Genomic DNA, 21855 nt, shown 5'->3' on the forward strand with positions numbered 1-21855 from the left:
TAAAACTAGTTTACAGTTATTATTAAATTTATGTCCTGAATGAATTAATGTTTACATGAGCTTTAACAACATACATTTGATAATACATGTATGTTACCCTTACCCATACAGATATATTTGACTTTCTGCATACTGACTGCAACCTTAGTATAATACCATGACTTTCTGTAACAGGCATATCGTTTGGAGCCTCTAGTAAACCCAGCCGCCAGTAATGTGAAACCGGTATTGATGCCCCATCACAAAGGAAGAAAACGATTTCACCTAGGTAAATACAAAATAAATACAGACCTCATTAATGGGGGTTTTATTTTGCGTTGTAGAAATATGTTGTGTGCATTTTGATTACTATGGAAGTTAAAGGAAACATGTCACGTGACCTATATTTGGCACCAACCATGTACAATTAATTATAAATTGAATCACCTAAAAAAATAAAAAAATTTAAAATTAATTACTTAAAATATCTCCGTAAACCCCCCCCCCCCCCAGATATGAGCTCTTAGCGGAAATTGCCGATCTTTAATGAGCAGGGCAATCACGAGGTCCGTGATGTCAGAGACGTGTCACTTGATGTGAAGCCTTACACTTAAAAGCATTAGTCCGTACCACTCATAAAGAATCTAAGACTTGCACAGCGTACCAAAACATTGAGTGTTCGTTCGCAAAACGTTTTGCCGTATCAATTTGAGCTGTTAGTAAATGAAGAAAGACACACATTTACTTACAACAGTGATACTGAAGAAAAAACGGATAGCGAGTCAGAGGGTGGATAAACCGACCAATTTACAGCCCGGAGCCCGAAAGTAACCTGGAGACAAAACCAAAACCCGGATGCTGATGCCGAGGTGTATACTGTTCATATTTAGCATAAAGATACACCTCGGTATGATGTATTTAAATATGTACAAAATATAAATGTAGGACAAACTTTTTTTTTTTCCTTTTTTTTTTAGAAAATATTGCATTTTTCATGTTTGGGCTGTACATAATGAAATCTGTATGCACAGTGTAAACAAACGCTCTAATTTACAAGGCGCTTCACTTTCATTAACCTGACTTGTAAAACAACATAAATGACTTAAGAGTATAATCAACTTTTTAACTAAATATATTTCAGTTTGCATCAATAGATCGAAATGGGGTTATAGTATTTTTCTCTTAAAAAACCCCCAGCATATTATTAGGCCTATTGGTAGGGTGCTTTAGAGTAAAAACGACCACTCACAATACCCAAGTGATAATTTTCTTTTCTTTGGTACTATGTAATTGGTCAGTTTTGTAATTTTAGATGGGAAAGTCTACTTAATCAAGGGTTTTACAGCATTATTTACAGTAATGAAGCAGGGCGGCTGATAATGTCCATTAACATTGTACTATTGTCACAACACATCCTACCAGTAAGGAAAGGAACCCCACTATTCATGATATACGGTGAACTTGGAAGAAAACCCCTTAAATTAATTAATTATCCAACAAAGGATGATAAGTATCTGGGCCCGAATTGTTTCTGGAAAACAAACAAAAACATCCCTCTTATTGTATAAACTAATGTTACACAACTCTAACATAACTGGATATAATTATAAGTGGATAAAACACGTGGAAAATATATTTAACCAACTAGGTATGACCAGTATTTGGATGTCACAAAATGTTTCATCTTTACCACTACTTATCCATAACGTTAAATTAAGACAAAACGATCAGTACCTTCAACAATGGAATAGCGACATAGCTTCATAATCAAGGGGTAAAATGTACACCACATTTAAAGAACATCTAACATTAGAAAACTATATTATAAAATTACCACAAATATCCTGGACTACGTTACTAAAATTTAGAACATCAAACCATTACTTACCAATCGAAACAGGATGATGGAACAACACCCCAGTAGAAAGCAGACTATGTACACTATGTAACAAAAATGACATTGGAGACGAATTTCACAATCTACTTACATGCTCTTTCTTTAATAACTCCCGAAATATATATATATATACATGTAGATTATTACTATTAGAAATATATTTCATTTTGTATTATTATTATTAGACCTTTTTTTTATATATATTGTACATATAAATTTTCTCCTGTAAACCCCATCTTGTCACTGTCATATAATTATTGTTAATGTACCTCATATGCCGCTGAATAGCGGCCTGAGTGAAATAAAGTTCAATTCAGTTCAGTTCAGACAGAATACCCTGTGATCTTAAAAAACTGGCAAGTATTTTGTATGTATGTCTAGACAGTGGTAATCACTTAACTGGTCGATACCCTGCAATATACACCTGCCAGTCAGGAATCACATGTGCAGGCCACTGAAAGAAAGGACCAATTAACTAAAACAACACTCCGATTCTCAAGTCAGCCCGTGGATGAAACATAATAGTTATTTCGACACTGACAGTAGTGGTTTATTTTGTATTGAATTCGTGTTACTTTGGGGATTAAAAACATTATTTAAAATTATTTGAAGAAAAAAACATTATTTAAAATTATTTTTGTTTTCTACACAGTTTTTTTAAAACATATTTAAATACATCGTACTGAGATGTATCCTCATGCCAAATCCCATGTTTGTATATGCTATATTTAATTACTTATTGACGTTTCCTTCTTCGGACGGTGAATACAGATTTTGTTATGTAGGCCTACAGCCCTAACATGAAAAATCTTCTTTTTTTTCCAGAAATTAAAAAAAAAACCATTCTACCTTTTTGTTTTAACATATATAAATACATCATGCTGAGGTGTATCTTTGTGCCAAATATGTACAATGTACACCTCGGCATTTGCAACCGAGTACTGTTTTTTGTCTCCGGGTAAAGTTCGGGCTCCGGGCTGTAAATAGGCTGACACCAAAGTACTATGCGGTGTTGGTGTCCAATCTTTTGTTTTACAATAAAATACACGCGTCTTTATTCGGATACAATCCTTTGGAAAACCGTAAAAACACAATCCCGATCGTTTAAACTGTTTATTTTTACACCCAAAGGCCGCGCAGTACGGCACTGTTGGACTGAAAAGATCGTAAGCCCCTTACTCCATATATAAACAGTTAACAACAATGGAAGAGTACAGCGGCTCTGACGTCACTTCCCTTTTTTCCGAACGCTCACGAATAAATATGCATACTGATTAGCGTAATTTCTTCATTTTAAGTTAACTACGTGTATTTTATTGTTATAAACTTATTTGTATATTATTTTTATATCATTTTGCTTTTAAAATGAGCTATAATATGGTCCGGTTTGGGTGCAAGATTATTGGAAAAGGAACTGACACTAGCTCACTTTTTCATACACAAGGAAATCGAATCATATAATGAAATGCATAAACTTTTAACCAGTTTCACATACTTGGGTGCAAGATTTTTTTTTGCAAAAAGCACTGGCAACAATTCATTTTATGAATACCATAATCAAAGAAAATGAAGGGTAGGATATAGCCCAGTGGTAAAGTGCTCACTTGATGCACGGTCGGTGTGGGATTGATCCCCGTCAGTGAGCCAATTGGGCTATTTCTCGTTTCAACCAGTGCACCACGACTGGTACATGAGCATATTTACTGAATTGCATAACGTTTTTTTGTCTTACTTTTGAAAAGAAATCTTGAACTTTGTTGTCCTATGGACATATTTAAAAGAATGAATGAATGAATGTTTAACAACACCCCAGCACAAAGATACACATCGGCTAATGGATGGCATGGACATATTTCAGTTTAACAACTCGTCATCGTTATTGTTGTGTTTTAGAGTTGAAAGAGAGCTTGTCGCGAGTTGGTGCCGACATCAAGCAGAGGATCATCGAGTCACTGAAGGTGACTTGGAACTCGATTCACGATTTCGCTGCAGCTCACCGCACCGACACGTCTATCGAACAGGAAGTCGACAAGGAAATGAACAACATCATGGAGGGCTTTAACCAGCGGGAAGAGGACAAGGCAGAAACTGAATGTATGATTCAGATTAATAACTCATATGTTGTCGTAACATCACATTTTACTACCAGTATATCATCATATTTACTGTCCATGTATGATTCAGATTAATAACATGTCCGTTGTCGTAACATCACATTTTACCACCAGTATATCATCATATTTACTGCCAATGTATGATTCAGATTAATAATATGTCTTGTCGTAACATCACATTTTACCACCAGTATATCATCATGTTTACTGTCAATTTATGATTCAGATTAATAACTCGTCTGTTGTTGAAACATCACATTGAACCACCAGTATATTATCATATTTACTGTCAATGTATGATTCAGATTAATAACTCGTCCGTTGTCGGAACATCACATTTTGCCACCAGTATATCGTCATATTTACTGTCCATGTATGATTCAGATTAATAATACATCTGTTGTCGGAACATCACATTTTGCCACCAGTATATTATCATATTTACTGTCAATGTATGATTCAGATTAATAACTCGTCTGTTGTCGTAACATCACATTTTGCCACCAGTATATTATCATATTTACTGTCAATGTATGATTCAGATTAATAACTCGTCTGTTGTCGTAACATCATATTTTGCCACCAGTATATTATCATATTTACTGTCAATGTATGATTCAGATTAATAATACATCTGTTGTCAGAACATCACATTGTGCCACCAGTATATCGTCATATTTACTGTCAATGTATGATTCAGATTAATAACTCGTCTGTTGTCGTAACATCACATTTTGCCACCAGTATATTATCATATTTACTGTCGATGTATGATTCAGATTAATAACTCATCTGTTGTCCGAACATCACATTTTGCCACCAGTATATCATATTTACTGCCGATGTATGATTCAGATTAATAATATGTCTGTTGTCGTAACATCACATTTTGCCATCAGTATATCATCATATTTACTGCCAATGTATGAATCATATTAATAACACATCTGTTGTCAGAACATCACATTTTGCCACCAGTATATCATATTTACTGCCAATTTATGATTCAGATTAATAACTCGTCTGTTGTCGGAACATCACATTTTGCCACCAGTATATCATCATATTTACTGCCAATGTATGATTCAGATTAATAATAGGTCTGTTGTCGGAACATCACATTTTGCCACCAGTGTATCGTCATATTTACTGTCCATGTATGATTCAGATTAATAATATGTCTGTTGTTGTAACACATTTACCACCATTATTATCATATGAAAGACCCCTTGCTGCTATTTGGTAAAAGTAGCTTTCATGAATAGATTTGTGTAGCCATTCAGAAAACATAAAATTTGTCTTAGTCATTTGCTTGTTTTTCCATTTCAGCTGTATCATCTAACAACGAAGAAGAAATTGAAATGGGCCGCTTAAATGCTGGCGGCAGAATAGATTATGTTCTGCAAGAGGCCCCCATTGAAAGTTTTAACGAGTATCTCTTTGCACTGTCATGTCATGGAGGTTATTGGTGAGTTTTGGATTGCTTATTGCTGGAGATTAGTGACTGCATGCTAAGCAAGATTCTACTTTATGAAGGGCGGGACATAGCTCTGTGGTAAAGTGCTCGCTCGATGCGCAGTCAGTCTGGGATCGATCCCTGGTGGTGGGCCCATTGGGCTATTTCTCGTTCCAGCCAGTGCACCACGACTGGTATATCAAAGGCCATGGTATGTACTACCCTGTCTGTGGGATGCTGCATATAAAAGAACCCTTTCTACAAAAAGAGAAGCCCATGAAGTGGCGACAGCAGGTTTCCTTTCTCAGTATCTGTGTGTTCCTTAACCATATGTCTGATGCCATATAACCGTAAATAAAATGTGTTGAGTTTGCCGTTAAATAAAACATTTCTTTCTTTTTTCTCCTTTATGAAGTACAGGAATGTTTAACAACACCTCAGCCCTTTGTTTAATTAGCAGCTGAAAGTATCAGGCACTGGCATAGCTGGTGACGGGAGTGGAGGTAGGGGTCAGATGGTGCCATAGCCCCTCCTGTCACACCTTTTCTCCCTACCACCTTCAACATTTGCCTGTCACCCATAGCAGACATAGACCAAAGTGTGCTCCCCCCCCCCCTATTCCCCCCCCCCACCACCATAAAAAATTATGCCAGTGATGTCGTGCATCTGGAAATTGAGTGTATTAAAGATGAATTTTCTTCCATCAGATACATGTAGGCTGTTGCTTAATTAGCAGTTTTGGAAAGTAGCTCGGTTGTAAAGCACTTTCTTGAGGTGTCACGAGTCATAGAACAGATTGTCTATAATAAATTTTGGATTTTGTATTGTCCCAGCCAGATCCCCATGCACATCAAAGGCTGTCATTTGTTCTGTCTTGTCTGCTAAAAATTGCATGTATTAGATCCTTTATTACTTTTTATTAAGTGTAACTTATGTGGTGGTGGTGGATTTCCTCTTTCTGTGTCTCAACCAAGTGTCAAAAAACCCATATGTTCTTTTCTTTGTTTAGTACCAAAGGTATCTTGTATATACATCTACTTTCTCATCTATGAGTTGAACTGACAGTTACTTTGTTCTTCCAATTATAGTTTCTCTAACAGTGTTATCTTTGTCTTTGCAGGGAATCTGAAGACACTGTACTGTTGATTTTAAAACAGACTTATGCTGCATCTGGAATGATGCCACAGATGCCTGGCCCTGAGGGAATACATCAAAGGGCAGCTAACGCTGCTCCACCCATGGCTGGACAGGGACCTCCCCCACCAGTCGGAGGAGCCGTTGGTCATCAGAGGTCTCAGGCTCCACCCCCTGGTTTTGCTCCAGGGCCTTTCTCACAACATGTGTCAACACCCCCAAAACAAGGCCCACCCATGGGGTCTGCTCCACATCATGGAACACCTCCCCCAATGAATCAAGGACCTCCTCCAGTTTCTGGCTTTGTACGATCTCCGCCAAAATAGTCATGCACAGGTTGTAGGTGTTCTAGTCAGGGTGGCAGTAATATTTATTTCAGAACAAAATATTGAAGAGTTTAAAAATGTACAGTTTGACAAAATGTACCTGAGACCAAAAGGTTTAGCAATTTGGTAAATGTGCTTAAATAGAAGAAAGCTTGTAACTTTCAAAGTGAAATCTGATGATTTTCAGAACAAAATGAAATGTGTAACTGTCATGTAGCATATATTTTAAAGTACAATGTGTTAGTACCAAACTGCTAAATGTTTTTGGCTCAAGCTGGACATGAGATGTTGCAGCTTGTTTCTTGTTTGCTTCTAAAGCAAACGGAATGCTGTTACTGTCATTAACAGTCTTGATCAGTTAATTAACCATTCATGAAAACCAGTATATTATCGGTATGGTTCTGTATGTATCATATGTCACATGCTTATAATAAATATACATGATGGGGTTCATAAGGGAATTGTTTTCAACACCTTTGTTGAGGTCATCCAGTCATAATTATTGATTTATATGGGTGAAAAGTATGTTGATTATTACTTTTGTTGCATGCACATTCTGATAATAAATACATGTACATTATCACAGGTATGTTGCACATAAGATTTATGAAACTCTTTAGAAAGCTGTATTTGCTTGGAGAACACTGAAACAATTCGCAAATTATTTTCCTGAATTTCATAAAGCACACATCTTTATGCATTTTTCTTTTGTTGCATACATATACATGATATGATTTGAATCCATGGTCAGTGATTTGCCGGAGTGGAACAGTGGTTAAGTTGTCGGGTTTTAAGGCTAATGGGTGCAAGGATTGTATCCCAGTTACAGTGGTCCCAACCCTGAGTGTGAGCTCAGCTCTGTGAGTAATTCTAGCCCCTCTACATTAACTGTATCAGTCGATTCAATGACTGGTTACATGTCTTGCCAAACTAGTTTGATTAATAATTCAGTCTGTAATTAAACTTTTGTTACAAATGCTTGGATTAGCCAAAATGATGTCACATAATTTAAGAATTTCAATTTCATTAATCCATGAATCTCATTAATCGCCTCATTCATCCACAGAACTAAATGTATAATTTATATTCACTCCCTCCCCTTCTCCCTCTCTTCCTCTGTGTGTGCGACTTGTTAATGTAACGTTTTATTTAGAAATATTATGATGTTTTTAGTTTATTACAACACTGTTCATTGTTGCATCTGCATTTTTCCATGTTGACTTATCTGTAACAATGATATTTTGGCTTTAAATATAGTTTAAATCAACTAAAAAGGAAATTTTTTTTGAAAATTCAAGACACAGCAACGACATGGGGATTACATTTAGTTTTTCTTGCTAATGCAGTACTACCAATTGGAATAAACCAGCCATTTTACAGTTATGTCATACATTTTCTGTATAATAGATGCACCATTTCTGTTTTATGAGTTGTTTTCTTTTGTAGTTTTATGACTACTGTAAAAACAATATTTTGCGACTCATTTTATTATTCGCCGTTACCTTTTGATGTACTGCTATTTTTGTCATAGGTAATTAGCTGTTTAGTGTTCTAAGACTTAAACATGTTTTAGTTGTATCATTATTTATCAAAAGAGTTTTGTTTTAAAAAAAAAAAACATGTTTGGTTCTTGCCTGAATTATTACTGTAATATTATTCAAACAAAGTTATTGAATTTTAGTATTCTTAATATCTATTTATTGCAATATCCCATTATGTTAATGTCATAGCTGTAAATAATATCACTAATAATATGAATAATAAAATTTTCAAACTTAATTGGAATGTTTTACATTATTTCATTTGAGAATATTTATTCAACTTAATGTGTTAACTAGATGTGGTCATCTAGGACAGGTGGTTGCTTTTAAAAGTTGAGTTTGCCTAAAGTTGACATATTTAAAACACAGAACATTAGAATAACAATAGAGATGGTTGCTCAAGACAGGCTATTTTGCCAAAAATCAGATAACTGAGACAGAAAAATCACCATTTAAAGATATTAAGTAACTTCTTAATTCATGTAATGTTGTAAGTTTAATACTAGGTAAAGAACATTGTTCTTTTATGTCTCATTACACAGATGTCATCTGCCATTGAAATCCATATTAAATTGCCCAACTTCAAATGAAGATAGTCAATAGAATGGGTTCTTGTTGGCACTAATAAAATACACGATTGCGAACATACATTAAATAAACATTTATTTTCACTCCAAAATTGAGAACATTTCCGTCTCAGTTTTTTGTATTTAGCTGTAGTACCAGTCGGAACAGGTCGTTCTAAAACCCATTCACACACTCTGGCTCTTCCGCTATACACCCATGTCCCCAAAGGTCAATGCACAATATTACAAAATAACATGGGCAAAATCCAGCCAGAAGGCTGACCATTAAAAATACAAATTGTTTTAATTCTACCCCAATTACTAGAAGTGAATATGTGAACCACAACATATGTCACAATTAGGAACTGTAGTGGACTGTGATGAATGAACTTTTACCCAGAAATTAACTGTGTAGTGAGACCTTAATATAGGTGACTGCTTTTAAGAGAATATATGTGCAGGTTTCACTGTGTGTGTGTTTTATTATTAATATATTAGTATTGCTGTAAGATCGGGTGATGGATATTTTTACATGTGCAATTTGTTTTTTTATCTGGTTGCTTGCTTTAATCATTTACAGTGATTTTCTGTCCTGTAATATAAGAACCAACATTTTCCTTTTTGTTTATAATAAATGAATATTGTTTACTCATTATGTTATTTTGCAGTTGATGTATTGTTAGTTTTTATTGTTGTTCACTCTATTTATGTTGAACTGTACCATTGCTAAAAATGTCCCAACTGAACAGTTGTGGAAGCAATCATCTTACAATTAATACTCAAAATCTACAGAATCCTACATATTTAGTATTAGAGATTAATTAAATTGAAAAATTGAAGTTCATAATGGAATAGATGGCTTGTGATGTCATATGATTTAGTATGAAAGGCTGTCATTTTCAAATAATTCCATTTCATGAGTTTAAAAAAGACAAAAACAAAAGTTGGAAAATATTAATTTTTTTATTTGGCACATATAGTAATAAATATGAACAACTATAAACTGGTCTTTGAAGAACCTTAATTAGCATGGTTTCAGATGTTTCAAAACAGAAACTACAATAGTTAACAAATTATTTTGACTGATAAATTCATATTGTAAACATTTGTCATGAGCACTGTCTACTCATGTTGTGTGTTTTGATATTTCATCAGTGTGTTCATCAATATAACTTTCTTCCCCTAATAGTGTGCATTGTCATATTAACATTGAATCGGTATCTGCAAAACCAGAAAAAATAAACCAATATCTTCTCATTTTATCGTGGTGAAAGAAAATCAATTTGACAAACCACTAGAGTTCATAGAATCCATCCCACTACATGTACATTGTATATGGTTTACAATCACTGTGTTACAGGTTAACATATTTTACTTTTATTTGTTACACACTCACTGGTGAGAACACCATTTGCTATTTATGATAACACATACCAATAACACACGTGCATTACCAACGATATAAAGACATACGACTGGCTACTCTTAGGTGATGACCTGGTTGTGACAGGGATATCATTCATTGAAAAATAACAGCATGATTAAAATTGATTTCTTACACACCTGTTGGTGAGAACATCATTTGTTATTTTTGATAACACATACTTGTTTACACATGTACGTGTGTTAACAATTTAAAGACATACAACTGGCTGCTCTTAGGTGATGACCAGGTCACCAATGCCATACATCCAATGAAAAAGCCACAGCACGATCGAGTTCGATTAAACTGTGACATATAGGCTATAGTGCAAAGGCTGTAAATAATTTTTAGTCGAAAAAGATGTTAAAATTTGTTTAAAACCTGGTTTTTGAGAATATGTAAGAATTAGAATAATACATTTATGTCTTGTCAGATACCATTTATCTTACAAATCGTTGTTAGAAACGTATCAAATTCACTTTCGCTCGTTAGATACATTTCAAAACAACTTGTAGGATAAATGGTATCTGTCGGCCACTCGTGTATTATTCTCTATTGCACTGTGACATATAAGTTAACTGAAAACTGATTGCACTGCAACATATCTTACTGCAAGTGCAATGACTGTAAATATGTTTGAGTTGAAAAAGACATTTACATTTATTTTAAAACTTGTTTGACTCATGACATTAGATACATTTTAAAACGACTTGTAAGATACATCTAAATGCTACCTAATGGCCACTCATGAATATTCTCATTGTTCATTCTTTAAGTAGGGACCGGCCTCGGTGGCGTCGTGGTAGGCCATCGGTCTACAGGCTGGTAGGTACTGAGTTCGGATCCCAGTCGAGCATGGGATTTTTAATCCAGATACCGACTCCAAACCCTGAGTGAGTGCTCCGCAAGGCTCAATGGGTAGGTGTAAACCACTTGCACCGACCAGTGATCCATAACTGGTTCAACAAAGGCCATGGTTTGTGCTATCCTGCCTGTGGGAAGCGCAAATAAAAGATCCCTTGCTGCTAATCGGAAGAGTAGCCCATGTAGTGGCAACAACGGGTTTCCTCTCAAAATCTGTGTGGTCCTTAACCATATGTCTGACGCCATATAACCGTAAATAAAATGTGTTGAGTGTGTCGTTAAATAAAACATTTCTTTCTTTCTTTAAGTAGGGGAAATATATATTTTTTGACAATTGTTTTTTTTTTCTCAGCGTACATACTAGAGATTTCAAACAGTTGTCTGAAACAATTGGTCGACTATCCATGATGAATTAGAAAATTTAATTTAATTTTCTAGCAATGACCATATTGTACATACTACCTATACATGATTTGAAATTCAAGTTTATGTATATTTTAGGTGGCAGTTTATGATGGTCGTGAATGTTGTACATTTCTTTGTATATACATGTACTAAGGTAGTAATGTTATTGTCTTGCATTTATTTTCTAACTTGTTTATTACCATTACACAGTTTTAAAATATTGTACAGAAAATAAAATCCTTCAACTTGTTATTTTTATTTTTTTAATTGTTGATGTTGAATGGGTCAAAAGTGATTCAGCTGCAGTCTTAAAATAGTATGAATAATAATGAAACTTGGAAACACATTTTCTAAATATATATAATAATAAAACTTAGAAACAAATGTTCTAAATATATATAATAATGAAACTTAGAAACATTTTTTTTAAATATATATATAATAATGAAACTTAGAAACAAATTTTCTAAATATAATGTATATATAATAATGAATTTAGAAAGAAAGTTTCTAAATATTATTATAATGATTTTTTTTTTCTAAATGTATATAATTATAGATTAATTCGCCATTCTGCTGGGGGGTGTCATATAAACATTGTCAATGTTCTAAGTTGGTGGGAAGGAGTGGCGGATCCAGCATGAAATCCAGCAGTGGTCACAACGAGGACGTGAAGCTGGAGATTGGGAATGTAGGGGTGGTAGTAATTTAGCAATTTTTATATTGTCGTAACTGGCAGTGGCAAATGAAGATTTTTTTGTTGTTTTTTTGCAAAGGTTCAACGCGTAAACTATACGGCACCTACATTATTCAAAATTTTTACACTAACGTGTATTAAATATATGGCTAAATCTTCCACATAATTATCAAGCTGACCAATGTAAACATATTCCCCGTTAAAGCCACTAGATGCATTATACTCCTCTGATAAACTGGATTTTTCGGAAGGGTGTCACTGTGTGTGTATCTCCAACACCCTCTTGAATCCACGCTTGCAGTCCTTCCAGAGCAGTTCTTATGGTTAGATTGTGGCAATAAACTAAATTGACACAATGAACTGAATTGAATTAACCTCGCGTACATTTCTTGTAGTTTTCATTAATATGAATCACGCCTCTTTCTTTTCTTTTCTTGTTTTTTCTTTCTCAACAATTTTTATATGTGCCTGTTACCCCGTAACGCGACTCATTGACAGTGTGCCGCCCCAGCCCCCCCCCCCCACCCACCCCCATCACCATAATATATAATCATGTTTACGTCAATACCTAGAAGCACCCCGCCACCTACTTCATTGGTCCTAATAAGAAACGAGCAAATAAACAACCAAACACTTACCTCTGTTGATATATTCACTCAACATTTGGAGAAGAAAATACAACCGAACAGCTCAGTAGTTGCAGACGCGGATCCAGGGGGGTTTTGATGTGCGACTGGCGTTATGTTCGATCCTGAGATATTTCAGACATGGCCTGGGTGTTTGAACAAGCAGGATTTTGATAGCGGGAATATACTTCAAATCCATCTAAAGCTATCTTCAAATATGAAAATTTCCAATTGGGGGGGGGGGGGGGGGGGGGCTTCAAAGGCTCAAGACTGGACCCCCCTGCTAAAATTCCTGGATCCGCCCCTGAGTTGGATGTCATTAGGTAGTATTTATCGGTATTTTAGCACGGATATTTTTCATTTGTACACACTTAAAATGAATATGCTTATAAATGTCAAACAGCGAAAATGAATATGCTTATAAATGTCAAATAGCGATTCTGTTTGCACATTTCTGAAGTTAAACTATATTCAGAGGAATGTATGTAGATTCGCTTTGGCATCAAGAAGCGTATTAAAACGTCAAGAGTATTGTTGACGTCACGTTAAAGGAATGTTGACGTAATCATGGTAACGTTCTGATGAAAGATGAAGAAGAAGAAAAAAAACAAAAGAGTAAATAAAAATAATTTGGGTGTATTTTTATTTTTGGGTGGGATAGGGGTATTTAATTAAAGGTTAAAATCGTTATACTTCACAAGAAAATTTATATTTTGGTCATAACGCAGCTCATTATCGTAAAACTGCAATGTCAACAAATGGTCCGCTTTCAGTACTAAAACATACAGGTTTATAAATATGGAGTTTCAGGTGGTGCAAAAACAAAATAGAAAAAGGTCCATTTGGTTAATATTCGACCCCCCCCCCCCCCCCCCCCCCCCCCCCCCCCCCCCCCCCCAAATTTATAAAGCCTCCTCAGCGATATTCCTCTTCTCCTTTGGGCTTAGGCAGCCTTAAGTTATGGATGTCCCCACCCACGTACACGTTGATTTAGCCTTATTAATCATTGTCATTATGCAGCTACCTAGCTACGGTTATACATTAGTGTTTTATCATTGCGTGTGACAATAACCTGCAATATATTGAGACCAATATATAGAACTTATTCCCCTAGGATATTATAGAAATCGTTAAAAATAAAATACCTATTTGTAAATGTTTATATTTCATACTTGTCACCTGATTATATAAATTATTGACTAACCGGATCGGTGGTGTCGTGGTTAATCTATCGGAAATAAAGCTGATAGGTACTGGGTTCGTGGCCTGGTACCGGGTCCCACCCAGAGCGTGTTTTAACGACTTACAAGGTAGGTGTACACCGACTTCTTTCACACTAGCCACTGACAAAATTAGCCACTAACCCACTGTCCTGAACAGACAGCCCAGATAGCTGAGGTGTGTGCTCAGGACAACGTGCATGAACCATAATTGGATATAAGCACACAAAATAAGTTGAAATGAATGAAATGATCATTTAGCGTAAAGCATTGGCGTGAATGATGTCACAACGGCACGAATTTTTTTTTTCTCAATAGGGGTGCAAACACCGGTAGCACCCTCTTGGATCTGCGCCTACACTAGAAGAAACAACAAAACAGAAAATGTTATTTGTTCGGGACTTATCGGATGGATTCGTTAACACACTTTCTCGAACGAAAACATCCGAATATTTCCGAGTGATCTGAATGTTGGAAACTATCCCATAATTCATTGCTCGGTCTTTGTCATGTTTTGTGTTTTGACACTGTCAGACGAAATGGAAGTAAGACGAACAATGAAGAGGAATGGAAATGCATATTGTCTCCGTAACGTTTGATCATACACCAGGAGAAAATACCAATGGCGAGTGTTAAAAGCGAGTTCCATGTCGCTGGGAAGTATAGACTTGTTAGAAAGATCGGCAGTGGATCATTCGGGGATATCTATCTGGCGATCAACATTTCCAATGGAGAGGTAGGCCTATTTATAAATAAATATTAAATTTCAGTTTTGTTACTGAAAGACATAATGCTAGTAGATGGTTGAGGATCAGTGATTGTGAGATTGATTGTGTTGCGATGGGTAGTAGGTTCGATCCCCATTGCCATTTTCTGTTTCGGCCACTTGAAGTAATTTTCCAAATCTTGCCGGTATGTGCTGTCCTGGTTGTGGAAAAGTGATCATAAAAAGACAACTTGCTGCAATCAGATAATAGTCCATGTGTCAACAATGGGATCAATCCCCGTCGGTGGGCCCATTGGGCTATTTCTCGTTCCAGCCAGTGCACCACGACTGGTATATATCAAAGGTCGTGGTATGTACTGTCCTGTCTGTGGGATGGTGCATATAAAAGATCCCTTGCTGCTAATCAGAAAGAGTAGCCCATGAAGTGGCGACAATGGGTTTCCTCTCTCAATATGTGGTCCTTTCGCCATATGTCGTTAGAGTTGAAAATGGGCAGAATTTTGAAAATAGCAATTAGTAAAAATGTTAATAGAATTAAAAAAAAAAAAGTTACAAGCCAAAAAAAAATAAAGTTGACTGCTCGGTCGAATATTTATATAATTTGGAGCATTTTAGAAGGACAGTCCAAAAATAAATAAGAGAAAGAAGAGAGGATTGGACTATTTAATAATATTTAAAAAAAGAAAGTAATTTCGACATAAAAGTTTAAAGTCCGATCTATATGTCCACGTGAGTGGCCTCGTTAAGGCCGTTAGGGTGCACAGCTTGTAGGGACGAGAGGGGTTGCATCCCGTCAAGAACACCCCTAGATTCACAGTCAGTAGACGTTGAAGGTGTAGTGCTGTGCTGAAATACGGATCTTGAGAAGCCGGATCCGTCTGAAGAGAGAAAGTATCAGACTAGGGTATAGTCCAGTCATCATGGGTTGGTATAGTGGTGGGGACGTGCCTGACTTCGGAGGATATGAGATGGTATAATAAAACAAAGTAAAGTCCAGAAAAGTGTAGTAGGGGCCAACCCCGCTTCCTATTTCTTCTTAGAGTGGGGCGGTCAGTCTTACATTGCTGCTAGGACAGGCTCGAACATGTAGAGACTAAACGTGAATAACCGTGGCGTTCTGCAAAATGGCCGTCATACGAGTCACGAAAAAAAACGAGTCAACATAGTCAGACGGAGAAATGACATGGAGGCAAGGAATCTCACTAAAAAAGAATCCAACCTGGTGGTGCAGATTGTCGAAACGAGAATCGTTCCAGCATTCAATCAAGTAAAATTGCTGCATACATCCCAGTAGAAAACTTAATTTCGCCGACAAAAACAACGAAATGTAGGATCCCCAAGTCGAGCTGCGAAAGCACGTGCAGTGCACAAGAGAAACAAACACGTCTTACCGCGTGGAGCTCCAGACTGGGAATGGGAAACGATGGCTTAGGGGAATCTGGGGGTATATTGAAAAAAAAGTCACTGGTGGGGTGGGTGGGTGGGTTGGCTACGAGCCTGGGTAAGATTTAGGGTACGGGTAGGTTTCCACTTTATATTAATATAAAGAGGTGGGTGGGGAATGGGTGGTCCTGGGGCTCCCTGTTTCCGATGGCTCTACCATTTAGTTGAAGAAAATTGATGAACTATGTTTTAGCACTATCCTTAATTACAATGTGCATACCAACCCATGTGTATACATGTATTATGTACACGTAATAGCACTGAATAGGAAAGGAATATTTGTTTAAAAGACCTCAGCACATTTTAAACTTGTTATGGCTATTTTTTGTCGCACATATAGTTGAATTTGTTTGGTTTTTCAACATTTAGTTGATGGCTGTTGTTGTAATCCTACCATCACCCCCCTAACCCCAGCCCCCCCCCCCCCAAAAAAAAAAACCCCTCCAACAACAACAAAATCCCCAAGCCCCCAACCCCCAAAACAATAATAATAAAAAACCCACCAAAGGATGGGCTCTGCTGGGATTGGGAAAAACACAGACTGATTGATCCTGTGACCCATTGTAACCCGGCAAGCACTCTACCACTGGGCTACATACTGTGCATCCCACCCTAATTAATGGAACTAGAGAACACTCGTACATGTATACATGTAATTAATGAAATATGTACACTCGTGTGTACCTCAGGATTTGTATAGGTCATGGAATTTTCCAATTTATGTCAGAAGCTTCATAGACATGGAACATGAAATTATAACTTTGCTGATCAAATTTTATTCATTATTCAACTTAGTTCTAATTTAAAGTAAGATTAATACATTTAAAAAAAAATGTCAGCAATATATACACATGTATATATCAAAACACTAATATTATCAGATTATGTTGATCAGATAACTATAGAGAACAATTATTAAAACATCATTTAAAAGGTTATATGGAAAATGTCTTTAAAAAGGTCATGGAATTTGGTTGATGACAGGACAGGACCTACCTCGGTCAGTAGAGAGCTCACCTGAGGTGGTTGCTTTGTAGGATCGAACCACTTCAGTGGACCCATTCTCTGATTGGGTTTTGTAGTATGTGCTGTTCTGTCTGCAGGAACATGCTTATAAATGATCCCTTGTTGCTAATAATATTAATGGAAAAATGCAGCAGGTTTCCTCTGAAGAATACGAGTCAAAAAAAAAAAAATGAAGAAATGTGTGGCATCAATCTACATGTATATATATATATAGTAGCCATTGATTGGTAAATCATTGTGCTCTAGTGGTTGGTGAATTCTATGAACTCTGCATATACCTGTTGTTGCTGACTAATGGAATGCCACTGACATCCTGTGGGTGGGATACATATAACCAGTAGTAAAATGTTTGCCTGATTTATTAATGCACGGTCAGTCTAGGATCAATCCCCTTCAGTGTGCCCATGGATTGGGCTATTTCTCATTCCAGGCAGTGCACCATGACTGTTATATCAAAGGCTGTGGTATATGTCCCATCTTGTCTGTTGGATGGTGCATATATGATATATATATGAAAGCTAGATCTCTTGCTACTAATTTAATGGAAAAAATATAGCAGGTTTCCTCTGAGACTACATTTAAACGTTTTTCAAAATTACCATGTTTGATATATCCAATAATTAACCAATGATTAATAAATCAATGTGGTCTAAGAATGTCATTAAACAAAATAAACTTTTAACACTGACAGCCTTCATGATCAATGTGTCAATTGATTAAGACACAGAAAAGCATATACTGTCATCGTTACAGACATCTGATCTACCTGTATGTGTCAACAAGTACATATATATATGTATATATGCATATTGTTTTCTTAATCATACAATCTATAAGTTCAGTGTGTTACTGAAATTTACAACAAAGACATGAGACAAGAATAGATTAACCATCTGTCAGGAGTTTGATTTATTTTTACACCTACACATACACGTACTTAACTTGCTGTTTAAAGATGATGTCATGCACAACATGTTCATAGGTGTACATATGTGTGTCCAACCTGTGTAACCATGCATGACCAATTCTTTACCTGTTGTACATTATAGGTGCATAATAGCTGGGGTGGTGCATGGTGTGGGAATGATGTGATGCATTGCAAAGTATTATAATCATTGAGGGAGATGTGTGTGGAGAGTATGTGTGTGTGTGTCAGGCAGCATACATTTTCAAAACAGTTTCTCATTTTTATTCATAATATTTTTTCTAATCTATTTATAGATTTTAATTTTGGTTTAGTTATAATACCAGTTGTCAAGCACACACGCACACAGTTATTTATGTAGATATAGCTGCCTCCCAAAGTTTTCCCCATGTCTGGCAATATTTTCATGTCCAAATAAATGTTTTGTTTTATTCAAGTACAAGGACTGGATTTTTTATTGCTCAAAATTAAACTGCATTGAACATTTTTACTTGTACACTGGACAACCATTGAGGTACATTTTACTAACAAGTCCGAGTAGATTTTCACTTATCATGACAAACAGACAAGTGCTTATTTCGAACACTGAATTATGAAAATGCTTTTGCCACCATTCCAGACTGATCACTAATATGATGCATTATATATGTTTTATAAAATAAGCTTATAATTAGAACACAGAAACAGGCAAGAAGAATTAACCTACATGTACATGTGGATATTCTTGAAACCGGCCTCGGTGGTGTTGTGGTTAGGCCATCGGTCTACAGGCTGGTAGGTACTGGGTTCAGATCCCAGTCGAGGCATGGGATTTTTAATCCAGATACCGACTCCAAACCCTGAGTGAGTGCTCCGCAAGGCTCAGTGGGTAGGTGTAAACCACTTGCACTGACCAGTCATCCATAACTGGTTCAACAAAGGCCATGGTTTGTGCTATCCTACCTGTGGGAAGTGCAAATAAAAGACCCCTTGCTGCTAATCAGAAAGAGTAGCCCATGTAGTGGCGACAGTGGGTTTCCTCTCCAAATCTGTGTGGTCCTTAACCATATGTTTGACGCCATATAACCGTAAATAAAATGTGTTGAGTGTGTCATTAAATAAAACATTTTTTTCTTTCTTTATATTTTGAAATGGCAGCTTTAACTAAACACTAACTCACATTCAGTGAACATACTTGTGAACAAAAATGAGGGGAGTGATTAATTGCTTTCCCAACTTACAATTACATTATTTTAAAAAGATATTGCCATATAAATTGCATGTATGCTAAGAGGAGCGAAAATGTACTCCTTGAATTAGCGAGCGGGACATAGCCCTGCAGTGGTAAAGCGTTTACTTGATGCGTGGTCGGTCTGTCGGTGGGCCCATTGGCTATTTCTCGTTCCAGCCAGTGCACCATGACTAGTATATCAAAAGTCGTGATATGTATTATCCTGTCTGTGGGATGGTGCATATAAAAGATCCTTGGCTGCTAATCAAAAAGAGTAGCCCATAAAGTGGCAACAGTAGGTTTTTTCTCTCAGTATATCTATGTGGTCATTAACCATATATCCGATGCTATGTAACCGTAAATAAAATGTGTTGAGTGCGTCGTTAAATAAAACATTTCCTTCCTTCCTTGAACTAGACTTAGAGGAGTGATGGGGATATATATATATATATATATATATATATATATATATATATATATATATATATATATATATATATAGCTACTCTTAAACAACGAGGTCTGCATGAGGCTATCAAGTACTTAGATCTGATATATCTTTAGCCATTCATTCACCCGGAAAATGAGGACTGTTTATGTAGTCCAAGGTCCACTGACCTAAAAAGCACAACTTATAATAGTACATACATATATGTACTAAATGACAAATAATACACTGCACTCAGTTTCGAGTAAAATTTGTCATTATTGATGAATACAACAGGGCTCAAATTTAACGACGGCACCAACGGCAATTGCCTTCATTGAGATATAAATTGTTGTATGTTTGGAGTCACCTACAATAATTTTCTGCCAAAGCTTAAAGCTCCTCAATGATGGCAAACTGTATATATATACTCAACAAAATATTAATCAGGGTTTCTAGAATTTTTATAAAATCCACTAGCCATCATTGCCATGGGATCAGTGATTTTAAAAATGTACTAGCCACAATTAAAAATTTACTAGCCCTACTTTACTAAATGATAGTAATAATCAGATATGTCACCTAAAGAGGTAGATTATATAGAGCTTAGAAAACACTAACATTGGGAGGTTGAGGTGGGGACAGGATATTCATATTTACAAAATAGACAATTGTAACAATAACATTTGACCTTTTTGTCACTAGCCGTCGGGCTTGGCAATAGTAGTTATTTACTAGCCCAACATTGAATATCACTAGCCATGGGAGTGGGTCTACCATGATCTAGAAGCCCTGTATTAATTATTACGTTTGCTAACTGTTCTTAAATTTCGCAGTTGGCAAATTTGGCGAGTTGCAGAGCTAGCCCTGCTTTTGTTGCAAATTAAGCTAGGTCATGGCGTTTAATATACCAGTCATAAGACATTGTATGTCGATCTTCCCGGGGGGGGGGGGGGGGTTTGATCCTTTGACCTAATAATCTTATGTGCATGAGCACACTTACATGTATATATGACTGAGCCAGATCTCATCCCTGGAATGAATGCATGTGAAGTCTTTGTTAATTAGCATACCTGGAATTGTTAAATGATTTTGAATCTAATTTCTAAAATGATATGAGTGTGCTAGAATGAATTGAAACATTTTTGATTTTATTTTAATTTCTTTCTTTTTTTCAGTGTGAAAACAGCAATATTAGTTAAACAACAATGTATTATAGTTTATCATATACAATGTAATCTTTTTTGTCAGTCTTTTTGTTCCATGTATAATAATGTAATTCATATTAATGCTTACACTAATACCTGCATATAGAATAGTACAATGTTATTTGTAAAATTTACATGTGTACACTTAATAACACAATATCTGGTCATTAGCAGTATATAACCATTGTTCCTGTTGATTTTTGATTTGCACTATTGTTTTATTATAATATTTGATTATAAAAATGGAAAAACTTTGTAAATGGGATGTGTTTTGAAACATGTGGGAGAGTTGGGTATGTTAATTGTTTATCATGAGTTACATTTTTAAATCGATTGTCTTATTTTTATTAAAAGTAGAATCGATCCACCCAGTCATGGCTATTTAATTTTAGGCTACTTTTTAACCAATTATTTTCCAATTGTTATTTATTACCAAACCAGATATTCATTTCATTTCAACTTATTTTCGTGCTAGTGTATATATAGCCATCGGACATAAGTATGGGCTCCCACCCAGAGGAAGTTTTAACAACAATGGGTAGGTGTAAGACCACTACACCCTCTTCACTAATAACTAACCAACTGTCCTAGACAGCTAGCTCAGATATGTGAGGTGTGTACTCAGGACAGCGTGCTTAAAG

The 21855-nt window shown here is 35.9% G+C and overlaps 2 protein-coding genes across 4 annotated transcripts in view; both read left to right on the top strand.

The window, feature by feature from the left end:
- LOC121382626 (phospholipase DDHD2-like) overlaps positions 1-9661 on the top strand; it is a 36343-nt gene extending 26682 nt beyond the window's left edge. For all 3 annotated transcript variants that reach the window (XM_041512153.1, XM_041512154.1, XM_041512155.1), the window contains 4 exons: positions 175-268; positions 3770-3970; positions 5320-5458; positions 6567-9661. In XM_041512153.1, the coding sequence (XP_041368087.1) occupies positions 175-268; positions 3770-3970; positions 5320-5458; positions 6567-6906 (774 nt within the window). In that variant the 3' untranslated portion in view covers positions 6907-9661. The remainder of the gene's footprint in view (positions 1-174; positions 269-3769; positions 3971-5319; positions 5459-6566) is intronic.
- Positions 9662-14750: 5089 nt separating this feature from the next.
- LOC121382961 (casein kinase I) overlaps positions 14751-21855 on the top strand; it is a 36346-nt gene continuing 29241 nt past the window's right edge. Inside the window, exon 1 of the mRNA XM_041512653.1 lies at positions 14751-14984. Coding sequence (XP_041368587.1) covers positions 14871-14984 — 114 coding nt within the window. The 5' untranslated portion in view covers positions 14751-14870. The remainder of the gene's footprint in view (positions 14985-21855) is intronic.

Source organism: Gigantopelta aegis, chromosome 10 (assembly GCF_016097555.1).
Source record: "Gigantopelta aegis isolate Gae_Host chromosome 10, Gae_host_genome, whole genome shotgun sequence".
NCBI classification, from domain to species: domain Eukaryota; kingdom Metazoa; phylum Mollusca; class Gastropoda; order Neomphalida; family Peltospiridae; genus Gigantopelta; species Gigantopelta aegis.